At 42.4% G+C, this 20,765-nt stretch overlaps 1 protein-coding gene across 1 annotated transcript in view; it reads right to left on the bottom strand.

Moving 5' to 3' along the window:
- The window catches only part of LOC117350303 (rho-associated protein kinase 2-like), an 84,850-nt gene extending 80,304 nt beyond the window's left edge, over positions 1-4,546 (bottom strand). Inside the window, exons 1-3 of the mRNA XM_033924545.1 lie at positions 4,517-4,546; positions 2,120-2,233; positions 1,016-1,048 (exon numbers count right to left, since the gene is read on the bottom strand). Coding sequence (XP_033780436.1) covers positions 1,016-1,048; positions 2,120-2,135 — 49 coding nt within the window. The 5' untranslated portion in view covers positions 2,136-2,233; positions 4,517-4,546. The remainder of the gene's footprint in view (positions 1-1,015; positions 1,049-2,119; positions 2,234-4,516) is intronic.
- Between the last annotated feature and the right edge of the window lie 16,219 nt (positions 4,547-20,765).

Below are 20,765 nucleotides of genomic sequence, written 5' to 3'. Positions count from 1 at the left end.
CCAGAAATTCAATGCTGGTGGTCAGATACAGCCCTGGCATTAAATATACAGGATCACCATAGTCTGCAGAAGGTAGCCAGGCTGCTTCTTGAAGTCTAGTAATCGAGCTCAATGTGTACAGTGCTGCGTACATGTGGTAGCAGTGGCGTAGCAAAGGTGAGAGGCGCCAGGGGTAGTGGCGTCCCTCCCCCACCCTTGTCTCCGCCTCCCGCCACACATGTGCCCCCCTGCTTCTCTTCCCCCGTACCTCTAGTTGTTCACCGCACGAGTAACAACTTCAACATGCTCTTAGCAATCATGTCGGCTCTCCCTCTGATGTCACTTCTTATGTGCGCACTCGGAAGTGATCTCGGTGGGAGCCAGCGCGGTCGTGAGGAGCACATTAAAGTTGTTGCTCCTGGCAGTGAACAAATAGAGGTACGGGAAAATTGAAAGGGGGGGGCACATGGTGGGAGGGGGGAGGAGAGGGAAGAGGTGGGGCAAAGAGGAGGAGAGGTGCCAGCGCCTACACCATGATGGCGCCCAGGGTGGACAGCCCCCCCCTTACTAAGCCACTGTGTGGTAGCACTTATAGAATGATTAGTAGTAGTAGTACAGTACTCTCTATGCTTCAAAGAAGAAAGTAACAGGCTCATTTATTGACGCTTAGTGTGCATCCTATTGGTATGAAAAACAGATAAAAACCTGAATGGTCTATCCAATCTGCCCAATAGATGCACATATTATAAATTCATTATTGTATTATATTTATGGGTCACAGACCATAGAAGGCAGATGAAATTTAATGTGAACAAATGCAAAGTGATGCACACTGGGAAAAATAACCCAAATGGTTCACCTTAGGTATCAGTGAAAAAGAAAAAGAGCTAGGTGTCATCATAGACAATACGCTGAAACCTTCTGCTCAATGTGCGGTGGCAGTGGCCAAAAAAGCAAATAAGATGCTAGGAATTATTTTAAAAGGGATGGTAAGAATGTTATAATGCCTCTATATCACTTCACGGTGTGACCTCACCTTGAATATCGCATTCAATTCTGGTTGCCATATCTAAAAAAAAAATAATAATAAAAAAGCAGAATTAGAAAAAGTTTAATGAAGAGTAGCCAAGATGCTAAATGGGGATGTAACTCCTCTCACATGAGGAAAGACTAGGGCAGGAGTGTCAAATATCAGTCCTCGAGGGCCGCAATCCAGTTGGGTTTCTCCAATGAATATTCATGAGATCTATTTGCATGAACTGCTTTCATACATATTCATTGGGGAAATCCTGAAAACTCGACTTGTTTGTGACCCTCAAGGACCGACATTTGACTAGGGAATAGGACCAGGAAAAGGAGGATGGCTTGAGACATCCAGATTTTACTTCCATTGCTTTCAATGGAAGTAAAGCCCAGATGTCTCTGTCTGTCCTCCTTACTTCCATTGCTTTCAGAAGAAGTAAAACTCGGATGTCTCAATCCATCCTCCCTTTTCTAAAGCCATATGGTAACCCTAGGAAAGACTAAAGGGGTTAGTGCTCTTCAGCTTGAAAGAGAGGCAGCTGAAGGGAGATGTGATTGAAGTCTACAAAACCCTGAGTGGTGTAGAATGGTCACAAGTGAGCTGATTTTTTTGCTCCATCAGAAATTGCAAAGACTAGGGGACACTCGATGAAGTTACAGGGAAATACTTTTAAAACTAATAGGAGGAAATATTTTTTCACTCAGAAAATAGTTAAGCTCGGGAACGCATTACCAGAGGATATGGTATGAGCGGTTAACAAAGCTGGTTTTAAGAAAGATTTGGACAATTTCCTGGAGGAAAAGTCCATAGTCTGTTATTGAGAAAGACATGGGGGAAGCCACTACTTGCCCTGAATCGGTAACATGGATTGTTGCTACTATTTGGGGGTTTTGCCAGGTACTAGTGACCTGGATTGTCCTCTATGGAAATAGGATACTGGGTTATTTTTAAGTTCTTATACTTATGGGCTACACGACACTTAACGCACATTAATGTCCATTATTGCATGCTAAACTTTAGTAAAAGGGCCTGTGAATTTGTCAAATTCCTGCGAGTACTGTATGTGAGAGCCTAGGATTTTGTGTCCAGTATTTGTTGGTACTTGTTCTGAAATACCTCTTTCTGTACTCATAGGTTTTTCTTTCAAGCCAATAAAATGTTTCAGGTAAGATAGTCTGTTCTTATAACTTCCAAGTTTCTTGAGCCAAGATTCTTCTTCTGGAACTTGGGCTGTCAAAAAATATTTTTAAAAGTCAGGAGCTTATCAGTTTACATGAACTTTCTTTACATTTTCTGAAACAGAACAGTGGGTTTCTTAAAGAAGAAAGATAAAGGTGCATAGCACATAGGAATTTTCTGTGAAGTACCTACCTGCAGATGTATGCACACATGTGGAAGTGCTCACGGAACAAAGTCAAAATTACAAAAGTAATTATATAAGATCAGGGAGTGACTGCGTTAATAGTACCAGCAAATGGATACATACTTTTTCCTGGAGTAATTCTTGTGGGGTACCCCAGGGTTCTCCGCTGTCGCCTACTTTATTTAATATATATTTGGTTCCACTGGGAAAATTATTGCATAGCTTGGGAGTCAATGTTTTATTTATGCTGATGATATTATCATAGTACTCCCACTTATGTCCTTCACAGGGGAAATAATAAATTGAATTTCTTCATTATTAATCCATATCGAGCAGTGGACTAAGAGGGCAAAACTTAAATTGAATCCGGAAAAATCAATTTTTTTTCTAGCCAGTCCTTCTGATACTATAAAAGAAAAAGAACTATACTTGAATGGACAAACTTTTCAAATTTTTGCTTCTATTAGAATTTTGGGTGTCATTGGATCGTCATTTAACATTGGAAGATCACACAAACTCACTAGTTAAGAAATGTTATACAATTTTGTGGAAACTTTGGACGATAAAAAAATTCTTTGATAAGGCATCATTTAGATTATTGGTACAATCATCCATCTTGTCCATTCTAGATTATTGTAATATAATCTACATGGGATCCCCAAAAAAGCTTCCAAAAAGACTGAGACATACAAAATACGGCAGTCCGTTTAATTTTTGGGCTGAAAAGATATGACCATGTTACTTCATCCTACAAACAGTTGCACTGGCTGCCTTTTGAGGCTGTTTAAAGTTTGGTTGCACCAGTTTTAAAGTACTGTTTGGTTTGGCTCCTAATTACCTGTCTCTATGTTTTGAAAGATATAAACCTAAAAGAATAACTCGAAGGCAATACTTATTTGTGTTCCCGATTATTAAGCCTTGTCGTTACAAGAGATTCTTTGATAAATTGCTTGGTTTTCAGGCAGGTAAAATGGATTCATGGTTAAGTTCTATTCTTTCTCAGGCCTATTCATACATATCTTTTAGGAAACTATTTAAAACTGATTTATTTGAAAGGTTTGTAAACTGATGTTTCAGAATATTGATGGGAAATTTGCACATTGATTTTACAGTTGAACTTTTTTTAAGGAATATCTATCTATTTTCGTGAATGCATTTTATTTAATTATTGTATAATCCTAGTTGTTCTTAGATTTTGTATTTTTATTCACTGTTTGTATACTTTTAGTACTGTATGTGAACCGCCTAGAACTATGTGGTAGGGCAGTATATAAAAATAAAATTATTATCTCTTTAATAAAACCCTAAGCCGCGCATGCGCACTTCCACTTGCGGGTTACATATGTCTGTGGCCTGAAAGAAGTGCGCATGCGCGACTACAACTGCCCCACACTCGCGGCCCTGTGGGGCAGTGGCAGCAACCGAGTGGTGGAGAGCAGCCCCGCTCCGCCCATTGACCCTCCACAAACCTCCCGGCTCCAGCAGTGTAGGCAGCACTATAAACATGCTGCTTCGCGCCCTTCTACTGCCGATTTCCTCTGCCGCGTTTCCGATGACATCATCGGAGACAGACGCAGGAGAGGAAATCGGCAGTAGAAGGCCGTGAAGCAGCGTGTTTAAAGAGCTGCCTATGCGGCTGGAGCCCGGAGGTTTGTCGGCGGTGGGAGGGTCAGGAGCAGGCCAGATCAGCAGAACAACGGCAGTAAAAGAAGGAGGAGGGGCCGAACAGAGCAGGTAAGAGAAGAGCAGATCGCGGTAAGAGAAGGGAAAGGGGAGTGGGGAAAATGCTGCTACTGCTATACAGGGACTTGGAGGGGAAGGGAAATACCGCTGCTGCTTCTGCATAGGAAAGGGGAGGGATAGGAGGGAAGTGGGATGGAAATGCTGCATAGGGAAGTGGGATGGAAATGCTGCTGCACAGGGAAATGGGGAAAAATGACAGACAGATAGCGGGAGGGAGGGAGACAGAAAGAAAGAAAGACACAGGGGCAGGGAGAGGGACAGAAAGACAGACAGAGAAAGGGGGCTAGGGAGAGAGAGAGAGTCAGCGGGAGGGAGACAGACAGACAGACATATATTCTAGCACCCGTTAATGTAACGGGCTTAATGACTACATAATAAAACCCTAAGCGGTGCATGCGCATTCCTACCTGCATGTTCCGTATGTCCGTGGCTGGAAGGATTGCGCTTGCGCGCCTACAACTGCCCCACACTTGCAAAGGGAGAAGATACGGAAACAAAGAAAGACTGACAGACAGCCAGGGAGAGAGACAGTAAGACAGGAGGCCAGGGAAGAGAAAGAGACACACAGGGGGACAGAGACAGAAAGAAAGGGGGGCAGGGAGAGAGATAAAAAACATAAAGTAAGAAAGAAAGAAACGCCTCCGCGACCCATTGTGCTAAAAGTCTACACATCTATTCTAGCACCCGTTAATATAACGGGCTTAAATACTAGTTATTATTATAACTCAATATATGATCAATATGTATTTACAGAAGTTAAAGAGTAGCCAGCAGCATTCTTGAAATGGGACCAAACTTTTTGTGAACAACATTTAACCAATATTGGTGCAATTCTATAATTGGGGGCCTTCATCTTGGTGCCCCAAGGCCATGCAGTAGGAAGGTGGTCTCCAACTTTTTTCATGTGAAAGGCCGCAGTGTGAATAAGACAAAACTCTGAGGACCACCAAAAGACTTCAAGCTTACACATACACTGGAAGCTTGGTTTACGAGCATAATTCGTTCCAGAAGCATAATCGTAAACCAAAATGCTCATATATCAAAGCGAGTTTCCCCATAGGAAGTAAGGGAAACTCACTTGATTCATTCCCCCTCCCTCCCCCCCGAGGCCACCGGCACTGCTTCACCTCACCCCCCACCCCCGAGGCCACTGGCACCCTTCCATCCCACCCACCTCAGAGAACCGCCATTGCCCCCCCTCCACCCGCTCACGAACGCAGAAGCCCTTACCCCGATCTGGCACCGGCATACAGCACCAACCCACAGGACGTGCTGATGCCGGTGCCTGAAGATCCTGCCTCTTGCCTGGGCTGGGCCTTGAGCATCTGCGCATGCTCAAGGCCTTCAGTTGGAAGTTTGCTGAAGGGGGTCTGTTGATGAGTATAGGTTGGATTTGGATACATTTGGACTCTGTGTGAACACCTCTTTGCTGCACCCTGCTCACATAACTTGTGGAAGAAATTCCTGCTGCAGATAAGTTTTTGTTTCTTTCTTTGCTTTGAGTTTTGAGAGGACTTAAGTTATATAGCCATTAGAGTTATTATGCTATTCATATGATCAACATTTTTACTCAAGTGGGGAACAATTGCATAGAGTGGAGTTTTTCTAGACCGAGGATGTGTCTGCATCTTCAAAATCCTTTTTGAAGCTGTTCTGTATGGAGGATTGAATCTTTTAATAAATCCACCATGACACTGAGGTCTTTTCTCCACTTTCTTAAAAATTAAACCTGTGGTACTTCTTTCCCATTGTTATGTGGTACCTGAATGCATGATACTGTAGAGCAGGGGTGTCCAACCTGTGGCCCGAGGGCTGCATGCGGCCCAGTGAATTATTTTGTGCGCCCCGGTCAAGGGCAATGCAGTGTTTTCCTCTGCTGCCCCTAGGTGTTTACCGCCTTACCGGCTTCTTCCTCTGTCTTGCTGCACATTTGCGCGTTTGTGTGGGCCCAGAAACATTTTTTTTCAGCCAATGCGGCCCAGGGAAGTCAAAAGGTTAGACACCCCTGCTGTAGAGGATTTAAGGAGCATTCTATTTGATTGTTTTTTCATTTTTAAAATAAAATAAAGTGTCATCCCCACAAGTTTTGTCGCTGTCCCTGTCCCTGTCCCATTCCTGTAAGCTCTACCTTAACCACACAAGCATCGAACACTTATGATTTTAAAGTGTTTGAGGCTTGTGCAGATGAGGACAGGGCATGCAGGAATGGGGCAGGGACAGGAAAAGAACTCTCCGGGATGGGAAAATCTCTCCCCGTATCATTCTCTAGCCAGAAATTTAGGCCTGGTAAATCCTGGCCTATAATTTCTGGCGCCTATCATTCACAGAGGCACAATTCTCTTTAGAGCGCCGTCATGCGATTGACATCAGCGGCTGCTTTTTAGGCCGCCGCTAATATCAGCACCCTATAGAGAATCCGGGCCAGGGGTGTTTCTCAGCTATTAAAAACATCTATTCACAGTCAGAATACTAGCTTGAGTAAGCCCCACTCATTTAGATCTACAATAACTGCTTACTCTTTTTGGTTTCTTCATCAATGGCGATGGTTTTGATAACACAAGGTGCTTGGGGTTCTGTTTCATCCAAGCGGTTATTGACACTGCCTGGTAGATCAGCAAAAGAAACAGCCGGTGAACTGGGATTCACTGCATTTCTATTAATGCTTCCAGTTGCTTGTGAGTATGATTGAACCACAGTTTTTTCCCAAGTCTCTGAAATAAAATTCAGAAAATGAGAGGAGATCCTTTAGTAGATTTCTCAGATTTTTAATCCATAACAATCCCCCTTCCCCTTTTATTAAGCCACATTAGGGTTTTTTTTTTTTTAATCATCGGCAGCGGTGGTAATAGCTCTGATGCTCATAGGAATTCTATGAGTGTCAGAGCTTTAATCGCCATAGCCAGTGATAAAAAAACTTTAATGCGGCTTCATAAAAAAAAAAAAAAAAAAAAAGGGGGGGGGGGGGGATTAATTTGCTGCTTTTTTGACCTAACATTGTTTCATCAAAACTGTTAGAATATTTTCATTGACAACTGAAGAATAATTCTTGTGCTAAGCTGTGGCGGTGGCGAAAAGGGCAAACAGAATGCTAGGAATGATTAGGAAGGGGATCACGAACAGATCAGAGAAGGTTATCATGCCACTGTACCAGGCCATGGTACGCCCCCACCTGGAATACTGCGTCCAGCACTGGTTGCCGTACATGAAGAAGTACTACTCGAAAGGGTTCAGAGAAGCGCAACTAAAATGGTTAGGGGGCTGGAGGAGTTGCTGTACAGCGAGAAATTAGAGAAACTGGGCCTCTTCTCCCTTGAAAAGAGGAGACTAAGAGGGGACATGATCGAGACATTCAAGATACTGAAGGGGATAGACTTAGTAGATAAGGACAGGTTGTTCACCCTCTCCAAGGTAGAGAGAACGAGAGGGCACTCTCTAAAGTTAAAAGGGGATAGATTCCGTACAAACGTAAAGAAGTTCTTCACCCAGAGAGTGGTGGAAAACTGGAACACTCTTCCGGAGGCTGTTATAGGGGAAAACACCCTCCAGGGATTCAAGACAAATTTAGACAAGTTCCTGCTGAACCGGAACGTACAAACAACATTTGTGCTCAATGGAAAAAAAAGTCTTTCTGTCCTGAACAGCTGAGCAGCAGGAGGCTGCTTCGGGGGTTTCCTCTGCCGCTCAGCTGTTAGAGCTTCCCCTGCCGGCTCTGCACATATGTCAGTAATTTTTCCAACGGCTGATCAGATGGGATTACAGTAGCAAGCAAAATTGGTTCAACATCGATCGCCATTTTCAAATCAGACATTTTATCGGCTCCACAGCAACCCACAGGATTTTAATGGCGATTTTAGAGCATCTGACACCAGATGACCTATAATTTTAAGAAATTATCTTTTGTGATCTTTCACGTAATAAAATATAATCACCTCCATCTTCCTGCGTACTCTAATAAGATCATACAGCAGAGGGAGCTGTTGTGCAAGGAAAATAATTACTAGTATCAACTTTCACATAGCCACTTTCTGTAGTAATGATTGTAATTCCACCTGGATGTTATACGAAATTATAAACAATTCTTACTAATCAAAAAGTTGTGTTACATGGAGAGAAAGCTAGTAGATGTTATCTATAGTTTACAGCCTTTGCTTCCCTGCATTTTCTGTCCCTCCCACTTACCGTACTTGTCTTTCATCTGAACCTCCCATTGCCCCAACCCTCTCTTTGAGACGGTCCTTTTTTTTTTGTTTCTGTCTTTTATAATTCTCCTTTTTCTGTAGAGTGAGACAGTAGACAGAAATTAGGAATAGCTGATCGCACAAACGCTCCCTGCATTCCAGAAAGCATTCTGTGCTCTGAAGCATATTAGTGTGCAGCTGTTAAGGTAATTCCTATGGCAGTATCTCTCAAACGTTTTTCGCTTTGGCACACTAAACGGCGCAAATGTTTTTCATGGCAACACTAAATAGAGCATGTTTCCCAGAAGTGCCATCAGAGAGCGCGCCAAAGCGGACGTGAGCAACAAGTTGGTGGCTGCTTGTGCCGAAGTTGAAAAGGTACGGGGAAGGAAAGGGGTCGTGCTTGCGGGAAGGGAGCGGAGAGGTGAAGGGGTGCCAGTGCCCCGAGCAAGATGGCACCTGGGGCGGACTTCCCCCTCCCCACCTTACTATGGCACTGAATCTAGGTGTCATTGTTCAGGATACATTTAAACCCTCGGACCAATGTGCGGTGGTGGCTAAGAAAGCAAATACAGTCAAACCTCGGTTTACGAGTGCACTGGTTTGCGAGTGTTTTGCAAGATGAACAAAATATTTGCAAAATCGGCACCTCAGAAACCAAGCTTGACTCGATTTATGTGTACCCCCCCCCCCGCCACAATCTGGCATTCCCCACTCACCCACCCACCCAAACACATTGTCTTACCCCCATCTGGTACCAGCACCAATGCTCAGGACATGCCGGTGCTGGTGCCCGAAGATCTGCTCTCTTCCTTGTGCTGGGCCTTGAGCATCTGGGCATGCTCAAGGCCTTCTAGTTCTCGCTCTCTCCGAGAACAGAGGAAGAGAGCAGATCTTCGGGCACTGGCACATCCTGTGCGTTGGTGTTGGTGCCGGTGCCAGATGGGGGTAAGACAATGTGTTTGGGTGGGTGGGTGAGTGGGGGATGCCAGATCGTGGCGGAGGGGGGAGGGAGGGGGGGATGTGAGCGTGGGTATGCCAGATCGCGGGGGGGGGGAGCAGTGCCAGTGACCTTGGGGGGGGGGGGGGTAAGCTACAGCAGCGCCGGTGGCCACAGGAAGGAGGAGGAGGAGGTGGAACAAATCAAGTGAGTTTCCCTTACATCCTATGGGGAAACTCGCTTTGATATACGAGTAACTTGATTAACGAGCATGCTTCTGGAATGAATTATGCTCTTAAACCAACGTTCCACTGTAGAATGTTAGGAATTATCAGGAAAGGAATGGAAAACAAAGATGAAAATGTTATAATGCCCTTTTATCAATCTATGGTACGGCTGCAACATGAATACTGTGTGCAGTTCTGGTTGCAATATCTCAAAAATGAAATAGTGTAATTAGAAAAGGTACAGAGAAGAAAGGTTTGGGATGACTTCCCTATGAGGAGAGGCCAGGGCTCTTCAGCTTGGAGAAGAGACAGCTCAGGGGTGATATGATAGGTCTATAAAATACTGAGTGGAGTGGAAAGGGTAGATGTGAATCGCTTGTTCACTCTTTCCAAAAATACTAGGCCTAGGGAGCATGCAATGAAGCTACTAAGTAGTAGATTTGAAACAAGCCAGAGAAAATATTTCTTCACCCAATGTGCAATTAAACCCTGGAATTCGTTGACGGAGAATGTGGTGGAATCAGTTAGCTTAGCAGGGTTTAAAAAAGGCTTGGATAATTTCCTAAACAAAAAGCCCATAGGCCATTATTGAGGTGGCTGGGGAAATCCACTGCTTATTCCTAGGATAAGCAGCATAAAATCTGTTTTACTACTTGGGATCTAGCTAGGGGTTTGGGACCTGGGTTGACCACTGTTGGAAATAGGTCACTGGGCTTGATGGAGCTTCGGTCCGTCTCAGTATGGCAATTGTTGTGTTTTTAAAAAGAAACTAATGAACGTACATCCTTAAAAATCATGTGTTGAACTTTCCTAAGGCAGAGGATTTCATTTTCTGGTGCTAGCTTCCTTTGTTGTATTTGTTCCGATTCTGCCATGCTTAAAATGTCTGCTTTTTAGCTTGTTTGACTGAGACAGGGAAGTAACTGAAGTACGGCCAAATGCTTGTCACAGTTCGTTCCATTAATTACACACCAGGAATCTGCATCATGTTCTTCCTTCTTCTGTTCCAAATGTAGATATTATCAGGAGAGTGACATTCCATTTCCATAAAGCAATAAAGAGAGCTGTGTTGTTAATAGTTAGTGCAGTAGCCTGAGGAACTGGGTTCAGCTCCCACTGCAGCTCCTTATGACCCTGGACAAGTCACTTAATTCTCCCTTGCTGCAGGTACAAAATAAGAACCTGAATATAATATGTAAACTGCTTTGATTTTAACCACAGAAAGGCAGTATATCAAGCCCCCATCCCCTTTTTCTATTGCCATTCCCAAAAGGGTGATATTTCAAACAGCAATAATTAATTCTAAGAAAACAAAATCAAGGCAATTCTCGTACATAAATATCATCTTTTAGTCCACTTCACAGGGGAAATCAGTCAAGAAAGAGGAAAATTATCAACTAACATTGACACTACACATCAAATATTAACCCCTTACTTTCCATGGGTTAGACAATCAAAAAACTTTCTTAATGAGAAAATTCTGACTGCATAGGGGGTACATAGGCATAACCCCTTTGTATCAAACCATGCATTTACCCTCTAATTCTGTAAACTTGAACACACAAATTTATATTTAGGACTAGTTTCGATATATGGCACCTAATAAAATTGGCAATGAAAATAATGCTGAGTGCTAGCCTATAAACAACTCTTAAAGTTAGGCGCAGTTTATAGTATACGGATAGGAAACAGAGAGTGGGGATAAATGGACAATACTCGGACTGGAAAAGCGTCACGAGCGGAGTGGTGCAGGGTTCGGTGCATGGACCCGTGCTCTTCAACATATTTATAAATGACCTGGAAATTGGTACGACAAGTGAGGTGTTTAAATTTGCAGACGATACAAAGTTATTCAGAGTAGTGAAGACGCAGGAGGATTGCGAAGACCTGCAACGTGACAAACACGCTTTTTACTTCACCTCTTCTTCTCTTGGGTGACTTAAATATCCATCTCGATGATTTCTCTAATTAACTTACTCATGGTCTTCTGACTTTCCTTGATGATTGTTCTCCTCAGCAGTTGGTTCCTGGGTCGACTCATTCAGCAGGGCACTTGTTTGATGTGGTCATTACTCATTCCTCTTTCTCTTCTAATATTTCTAATCTTTCTATTATGCCTGCAGCTTGGTCAGATCATTTTCTTGACCACTTTTCTCTTAAATGCTTAAGGCAGGGTGTGGATGTGGTTTCACCCAGAAGTGGCCTTAGGCATGCTTAAGCGTCCCTATGCATCTCCATAGGCATGAGACAGATGCCTTAAATGTAGGCCTGTACAATGCTGGCCTACATTTAAGGCGTCTGTTCAGCGATGTAGACACGATTCTCTTTAGGACGCCGATGCATGATTGACATGCGATCAGCAGCTGCCTCTTACAAGTCCACCGAGATCAACGTCCTAAAGAGAATCAGGCCCTGAATGTATAGAAAGGAGGTTATGAGAAGGGATCTGAGTGTGATTGACTTAAGTCTTTCCTATTATTTACAGAATTCCTGTTCTTTTAATATACATTGTTAAAGTAATTTGAACCGCTCTGATCTAACAAAGGGTAGGCAGTATATCAAGTTTTAAATAAATGTAAACATAAACATCATCCCAACACCTATCTTTAGGCAATCTATAAAGAATTACCCCCTCACAGTGGAGCCTTCATTGTCTTTGCAAAGTTTTGAAGCAGTCTGGGATTTGCATTTTGGATTTACATCAGCTGCCTTGTACCATTTACACTTTCACTCTGAGGAAGCCCATGTCAGGGCAAAACATGGTAGCAAAACAGAGTGACGTAAAACAAAGGATCTACTTAAAAACCCAAAAGTATGTATTGTTAAATATATCAATCAATGTTTATGGCGGAGAACATGATGACTCAATATTCAATATATCAACTAAAGTCTGTAGCACAGAATGTGAAGACTCAACATAGCTGCATTTTGGCAAGCAATGCCTGTGTCAGGAGTTCTATCAAACTATGCCACTACCAACTTTGATGCCAACTGGAAATGCCTGCAGTAGATAATTATTCAAGTCAGTCTGAACCATAAAGCAAACAATGTTAGAAACATGGACCGTGTAAAAGTTACCATCAATGCCATATAATTAAAGGCAATTTCTTGGTTGGTCCATGAACTTCTAGAGCTTTAAATCGAGATTTAGATAAATGTATCATTGCAATCTGCCATTAATATGTTTTATTAAGACTTTTATTGCATAAAGATTACATTTTTCAGTTTCATTTTGTTTGCAGTTCTCATGGCTGTTCCCTTACTGTAGACAGAGTTTCTACATTTGCTATGATTGAAATGGGAGAACCATTTTGACCCAGTATTAGGCTATGAAAGAACACCCTTTTGATCAAACATTTGATTTTTTTATTTTTTTATTTTTTTTAATTTCCTTGTGCAGGTTTGCATTAGCCAAAGCATTTGTACCAAGGCTACAGTAAGATGTTCTCTATAACCTAAGCTAGTCGATGGGTGTTCTGTAGCATTATGTATTCTTTGAAGCATTTTCAGTGAATAGAACACAGTAATGTATAACAGAAAAGTCACTTTCAGAGAGGGACATCTTAACCTCCTTAAAAGTCCACCATCCCTTTTTACTAAGCCACAGTAGAGGTTTCTACTGTGGCCCGGAGCACTAAATGCTCTGATGCTCAAAGAATTCTTATGAACATCAGAGCAGCATTCGAGCATTTAGTGCCTCGGGCCAAGGTAGAAATCTCTACCATGGCTTAATAAAAGAGGGCCACAGTTTGAGAAAAGCTTTCAGAACCAGAAGTTGTGTGTGTAAGTTAGAATCAAAAATCACAACCATATGACTTCAGAAAATTATTATAAAAGTTTTAAGAAGGCTTTGAAAACTTATTTGTTTATTGAACATGTGATAAGGGAGAAGTAAATTCAATCTCGATTTTAAGATTGTAATTCTGGACATTGTCTCCACTTCTTTTAATGTTTAAACTGCAATGAACTTTGTTGAGGTATTTACAGTATACAAATAAATGTTATATTGTATTGCATTATATTGCATCTCTGAAGCTATCACTGTTTTACAATCATTTATAATTAAAAGTTCAAAAGGAAAAACTTTATCTTATTTATGCTGCCTGATACTGAGACCATAAGAGGCAGCTTGGCTACCTCTCTGTGGTCCACAGCAATCCCAGATATTCAATGCCAGGGCTGTATCTGTCCACCAACATTGAATATCCAGGTCAAGGTTCGCCACCACAGGCTTAGTTGGCCAAGTCAATATTCAGTGGCTGGCTAGCTAAGGACTAGTGGCCCAAGATAGACCTGCCTTTCTGAGAGGAGTGGAGAGGAAAGGAAAGGAAAGGAGCAGAGGACATATTTGAGAGGAAAGGAGAGGATATATTTCTCAGAGAGGAGAGGATATTTCTCTGGGTAAGTATACATTATTTTGCTCTAAGCTTTACTAATTTGGGGGATAAATGCTAAACTGTAGTTTCCTTTGTAAAGATAGTTTTAGATCTTAAAAGAGCAAGCTTTACTTAACTATTTTCTATAGAGTAAAAGCCCCCTATAGTTTTTAAACTTGAACTTTCTGCTAGAGATAATCTCTGGCAGGCAGGCAGAGTCTGGCTTAGTCTGCATTAGGCATGTAGATAGTAGGGTGGCTGGTGGATATGACGACTGCCTGGTCACTTGCTTGTCTGGTACGAAGGTAGCAGAAATCACATGTCACATAGATAAGATATTAGATAGTGCTGGGGAGGTTCCCAGCTGTCTTGGTACATGTAGGTACTAATGGCATAAGAAAATATAGTAGGTAGGTTCTGGAAACCAAATTTAGGCTCTTAGGTAGAAAGCTGAAATCCAGATCCTCCAGGGTAGCATTTTCAGAAATGTTCCCCTTTCCACAAGCAGGACCCAAGAGGCAGGCAGAAGTCTCAATGCATGGTTGAGATGATAGTGCAGGGTTACCTTCTGGGAAAGGGGGGGAGCCTATTCTGAAAAGATGGACTCCACCTTAAGCAGGATGGAACCAGGCTGCTGGTGCTAACATTTAAAAAGGAAATAGAGCAGCTTTTAAACTAAGATGGGGGGAAAGCCAACAGTTGCCCAGGAGCAGATGGTTCAGTGTGGAGTATCCTTGAAGGATACTGTTGAATCAGAACATTTAGGGAGTCCCAATAGAGAGGTTTCAAAAATAGTAAAAGAAAGTCAATAGTGCTTAAGTGGGAAGCAGAGTAAGGATGTCAAGTTATCCCTGTCATCTTCTCAGCAGCCTGTAAATACAAGGAAAAAAATGCAATTTGAAGTGTCTGTACAGTATACAAATGCTAGAAGTCTAAAAAATAAAGTAGGAGAGTTAGAGTATACAGTATAGCACTGAATGATGATGTAGATATAATAGGCATCTCTGAGACCTAGTAAAAGAAGGACGATCAATGGGACACTGTTACCTGGTTACAAATTATATTACAATGATAGAGTAGTTCAAATTGGAGCGGGGGGGGAGGGTTTGCGCTACATGTTACAAAGGGAACTTAATTAAAGAAAATAAACATGCTGCACGACACAGATAGCAGTGTGGAATCCTTATGCATAGAAATTCCATGTATGAAGGGAAGGACTATAAAGATAGGGTTATATTACCATCAGGGCCGGATTTTCCTATAGGCTAACTAGGCTTCAGCCTAGGGCCTCAAGATCAAGAGGGGCCTACATTCAAATTGTTAGCAAAATTAAAATGACACTATTCTAAAAACAGTGAACACTAAAACACTGAACCGAAAATAAGGAGAAATTCTACGCTTCGGGATCGGAACCGGCTCCGGCCGCAACGGGGCGCCGACTCGGCTTCTCCCTTTCTTTTTCTCGCCCTGGGAGGAGGATCGGGGAGGGAAAGACATCAGTCCAGAAACAGCTGGGCAAAGCCCAGCCTCACGGGGAGAGAGGCAAAACGTGGATCCGTCAGGACAGGGCGGCCCAGACTGGCATCGGAGGGAGGGTGGGGGGTTTAATGGAAGGCAGGCAGGCAGGATGGCATTGGGGGGTGTTCAATGGAAGGGGGATGGGAGGCAGGCGGGCATCGGAGGGGGGTTAGGTGAGGAAGGGCGCACTGGGGGCACTATGGACATAGGAAGGGGCAATGTTGTGTGTTATGTTTGATTAGTTATTGTTACAAGTACTATATATGGTGCTGAGAATAAATGTCCAAATAAGTGTTCTCGACTTTTTTTATTTATTATTTGTGTCACATTTTTTATAAAGGTTAGTACCAATAACAACATGTTTCATTTAACATATTGATATATATCACAGTAATGATGTATTTTATTATCTCTCATGCAATTTAAAAAACTTAAAAATGGGAGGTGAAAGGGCCTCATAAGTGGAATAGCCTAGGGCCTCTTTTCATCTAAATCCGGCCCCGATTACCATCCCCTGGGATAGAATGAGCAGACAGATGAAGAAATGTTTTCAGAGATTAGGAAAGTTGGCAAATTGGGCAACAGTATAATAATGGGTGATTTCCACTACCAATTTAATAATGAAGAGGGGGCACAAAGACTACCAATAACTTCTACACATGCTCCATACATACCTCAGAACCTCTCTTAAAAGCCCACCGCTCAAGGAATCACCCCTCAAAACTACACAACATTAAAGGAAAGAGAAAACCAAAGTGGAGAAAAACAAAACAAAACCCCCCCATTTTGTCCATTAACCTTTATATTCAAATCTTAAATCATCACATAAACTGGATTTCATAGAGCGAATTAGTTCAGTAGTAATCATGCACAATCCATGCTTAGCTGAAATTGCACCACACTATATTCAATTAGACTTCATACTAAAGGCAAGGCAAATGAATGAAAACCAGGACCCTTAGCTGCAGTAATCTTCTCGTGGTTCTGATTCCAAGCAGACTTCATGGGCCTCACAATCCTGCTGCCGTGAAACAGTACATACCTGCCTGTATGCCAGCTGCAGATGCTATATCCAGTCCTAGTAGAGCAGCAAGCAGGTGTCTGGAGTAGCCTGGTGATTAGTGCCGTGGACTACAGAAAAGGGGACCTAGGCCTATATCCCATACTAACTACTACACTTGTGGTGGAAGGTGTGAGCCCACCAAAAACTGAAAGTTATTCCGTTATTCTGGCATCATTTTGTTAGGTGCCTTTAATTTTGTTTTAAATCCACTTTTAAATAGTATTTTGGTCTTATATGGGCCTTAGTGTCTGAAGATTCACATAATCTGAGATTCGTTTGAATAGCTCAGAAATTTGAATATTGACATAATTATGATCTCCAATCCAATCCAATCCTTAGTCTTATATACCGGGTCATTCCCCTGAGGGACTCGAACCTGTTAACAAAAGTTAACTCAAGGAAACATTAACAAACAGTAAAAGGGCAGGAGAAATCCAACTAATGCCACCAAAGCAAATAAATAGAATCAGATGTTCAATGAATTTAAATCTAAAACGGATCAGAGAAAACTTTCACCAATCTAACATTCAATTTTTCACCGCCTTTTGATTTGCCCTATTCCTCCTCCCTCCTGTAGGGATTCACAGATTCAAACCTGTATTCAGGCCAAACTGGGGGAGGTGCGCCCATCCTGAATTCTTGAACTTCCTGGCAGTGATGTAATTCAACACCTACTCATCAAATCTGAGCAAAGCTACTACTTATAACCTGCAGCGCAATTTCTAGAGTGCATCTGTGGCACAGAAAGCGGTCCTATTGCATGCTTTATTACTGGCAGTAAAATGCACAGCTTGAAAGGAAAGTGAGAAAACAAGTTGCTTAAAACAGTTTGTTTCCTTTGTATTGTGTATTATGAAACTTAATAAAAACTTTGAACACTAAAACAGTTATCACAGAATTGTATTTCTTTTCAATATTTTTAAAATATACCATTATGCCTCAAAGTAACTCACGCCATTCTTCAATTATTGTTTATATCTAACCGAGTAGTTATCTATCTTTTTGCTGTTGTGACTTATCTGACAGACAATGTTCAAAGGTGTGACACACTAAACTAAACTAAGCTAAACCTTAAGTTTGTATACCACATCATCTCCATAAAGATAGAGCTCGGCACAGTTTACAGGTAATTCAATAAATGAGGGAAGGACATAATAAGAAATTACAGCTGAACAAATTAAGAACTGATATTTCATTGTTGCTAAAGCAATGGAAACATATACAGGAACAATGGCAGTGATTGTCAGGATATAGGAGAATGGTGGGCCAGAAGTCTGCAGTAGAGAATGACACGGTGACAAAATCCATCACCGTTCCCGTCCCCACGGATAACCGCGGGAAACCATCTTCATGTCATTCTTTAAGGAGAGAGGGAGGAATCAGAATATGAATGACCACAATCACTGACCCTCAAGCTTTGCTTTGAAGAATGCTGGTGTAGAAGGACTGAGGCTGAAATAGACACTAAAAAATGACATGGGATTATTTCCCGCGGTTATCCACGGGGACGAGAACGGTGATGAATTTTGTCACCGTGTCATTCTCTAATCTGCAGCATTTCCATTTGGGGCTGGTAATAGAAATAGGAACTAGTTATGGTCATTTCAAATACGTCTTCCTGGTTCTCAGTTCTCCACAATTTACCGCACACATGACTGTTAAGGAAAGTACAAACTATGGGGCTCATAAATCAAAAACTGTCATAAGTCGGCACTTGGACATACTAATTGCCGGGACATCCAAGTGCCAATTTTCGAAGCCATTTTTCTGGATGTCTAGCAAGGCGTTTTGCTCGCTATGCGTCCAGAGTTTCAGGGGGCGTGTTGGGAGGTGTGTTATGGGAGTGCTTAACTTGGATGTTTTGTGGTGATAATCGAACCATTTCCAAGACATCCTTAATGGAACTTAGACGGTCTGAGCTAGATCTATTTAGAAGTGTCTATGTGCCACAAAGGGACCCAAACTAACCAGATGACCTCTGGATACATTAAGGTATGACGCCCCACAATTCCCCACTGGTCACTCCTACACCCCAAAAATCTGAATTGAAAGAGTATACCTGTCTCTAGAACAGCAGCACTTGGTACAGGAAAGCCTAGTAGAGCATCACACAGCTGTCTTAAGTAACCTGGTGGGTGGACTAGTGAACCATAGAGAAAAGTACCCAGGCCCATGAGTCATTCTAACCACTATATTTATGTAGAAAGTGTGAGGACACCAAAACCCTTCCATATAGGTGCCACCTGCAACCATAAGGGCTATCGGGGTGATAGCCAGGTGGGTATAGTAGGTTTTGGGGGAGTTTTGGAGGGCTCACCATATGTATTATACGGGGTTTATCGTAAGATGTACATCTGGCACCCTTTATGTGAAGTTCACAGTAGTGCCCTCTAAGTTGTCCCACTGCTCTGTTGACATCTGTGTGGTAAGTCCATCGCAATGATTGGCCACTCCCAAGTCTAAATGGTCTGGATTTGAATATTTTCAATGTGGACATTTCTGTGATCAAAAATGGGGTATAAAGCAAGGCGTCCTAAGGATTGGACATTCTGTCGGCCAAGACATCCAAGTAGGCAATTAAAAAAAAAATGTTTGAATGTTTAGCGGTTTGGCTTTTAAAAATGGACATTTCTGTGTTTCTGACTTTGGACATTTTGTAGGAAACATCCAAGTCGGATTTATGCACCATTTTCAAAAATGGACCTCTATGTGTCTATCAAATTATTGGTGATCATTTCCCATTTAGTATCTGTATAGTTCTTTAAATCTATTTGGCCCCCTTGCTCCTTCAAATTAGAGGGCCAAAATTAATTTGATATTCCATCCTTCCATTTTATGGGTATAATTCTAAAAGTAGCTTCCTAGATTTAAGCAGGAAAACAAGGAAATACCACTAGTACTGCAAAACTGTGGCTAGAGGTCAAGGCACCCATTTTGAAGTTAGAACCATGATGATCAGGACTCAGAAGCAAGTGGGCATCATTCATGTCCCTTGAAAACTAGACCACCAGGAATTTTAAATGTAGACTGGATGGTATACAGAAGTTGGGGGGTTCTGGTTGTTAGCCCAATTCTCCTTGGGGAGGAGGAGTTAAGAGGGGGTATTAGGAGGTTGTAACCACACTGCAGCCCTAGGCCGGGGCTCAACAGTGCTCTCAGTGGTTACCAATAAAAGTACACTAGCGTGTGACCCAGACTAGAGTCACCCAAGATTGGCATACAGTTCAAAGTAAACAATCAATGTCCCAGCTGGAAACAAAATAAAGTCAGAGGAAAACTCCGACAGCCTTCAGGATTTATATTCCTCAAAAAAAAAAAACCCCACAACAATTCTCTCTGTGTCCTGCACTCTCACAGAGCAGCTTTATTTTACAACTTTCTTTTTCAAAAATCTGCTCCTCAGCAGCACTCAGGTAAGTTCATAGCTTTCAATAGTTCCCAGAGATAATCTTATTCACTCCAACTCTCTAGGCAAACACATACAAAAATAAAGTCTCCAGCCTGAAAACTGTAACAGGGCTGGGTGAAGAGGAGTCCATTAAGTTTGCCATCAAAAGCATACAAAATCGCTTTCAAACTTCCCTCTCAGGTGTTGGCAAGCTTCTCCCCACTCACTCTTATCTTCAACCAATTGTCCAGTATAGAAAAGTCTTTGTTAGTGACTAGGAGCAGAAAAAGGAACCTAGCCACAAAAATAAGGAAAAAAACAAAACTCACAGTGATTTAGCACAGGCTTGGAAACAGGAGCTGCCAATCCTCATGGCTTTCCTTGCAGCAGAAGGTGGTGTGGTCCTCAGCTTCTTCCACACCGGGGTCTAAGGTATTGCCCCACCTTGCCAGACATGCCTAACTTGGGAAAAACCTCTTATCTTCCTCTCATCTCCTTTCCCAAGAGCAAACAACTGACTTTTAAAGGAAAGAGGCCACGCCCTGCTCTGCCTGCACCTGATCTCCCGTGGGCTCCTCTCTGGCTCCCCCCAGTGGGCATTAATAAAAACACTGGGACCAAGGCAGGCTCAGAGCCTGTCCGGTCACATACCCCCCACACTTAAAGAAATGCTTATCTTGATAAGTATGTCACCATAGGCAACTCAGAAAATTAATGGTGCCGCCTATTCCTATGCTTTCTCACTTCAGGGACCAGATCAGGACACAGGTTCTCAAAGTCCTCTGGCCAATGGAGAACTGCAGGTTCAGGGGTTCGTTATTGCTCAGTCCTAGTTTGGGGATCTAAGTTTTCTAACTCTTCTATTTTTTCAGTATGAGCAGTAAGAACCTGAGCTATCTCTTCTAATTGCCCATCGTGCAGTTCCTGCATTTGGTTCTGTAGACGGGAAACATCACCCCCAACCCC

This window comes from Geotrypetes seraphini, chromosome 1, assembly GCF_902459505.1.
Source record: "Geotrypetes seraphini chromosome 1, aGeoSer1.1, whole genome shotgun sequence".
Lineage (NCBI taxonomy): Eukaryota > Metazoa > Chordata > Amphibia > Gymnophiona > Dermophiidae > Geotrypetes > Geotrypetes seraphini.
Note: the sequence above shows the minus strand (reverse complement) of the source record. Positions and strands in the feature narration are given on the sequence as shown.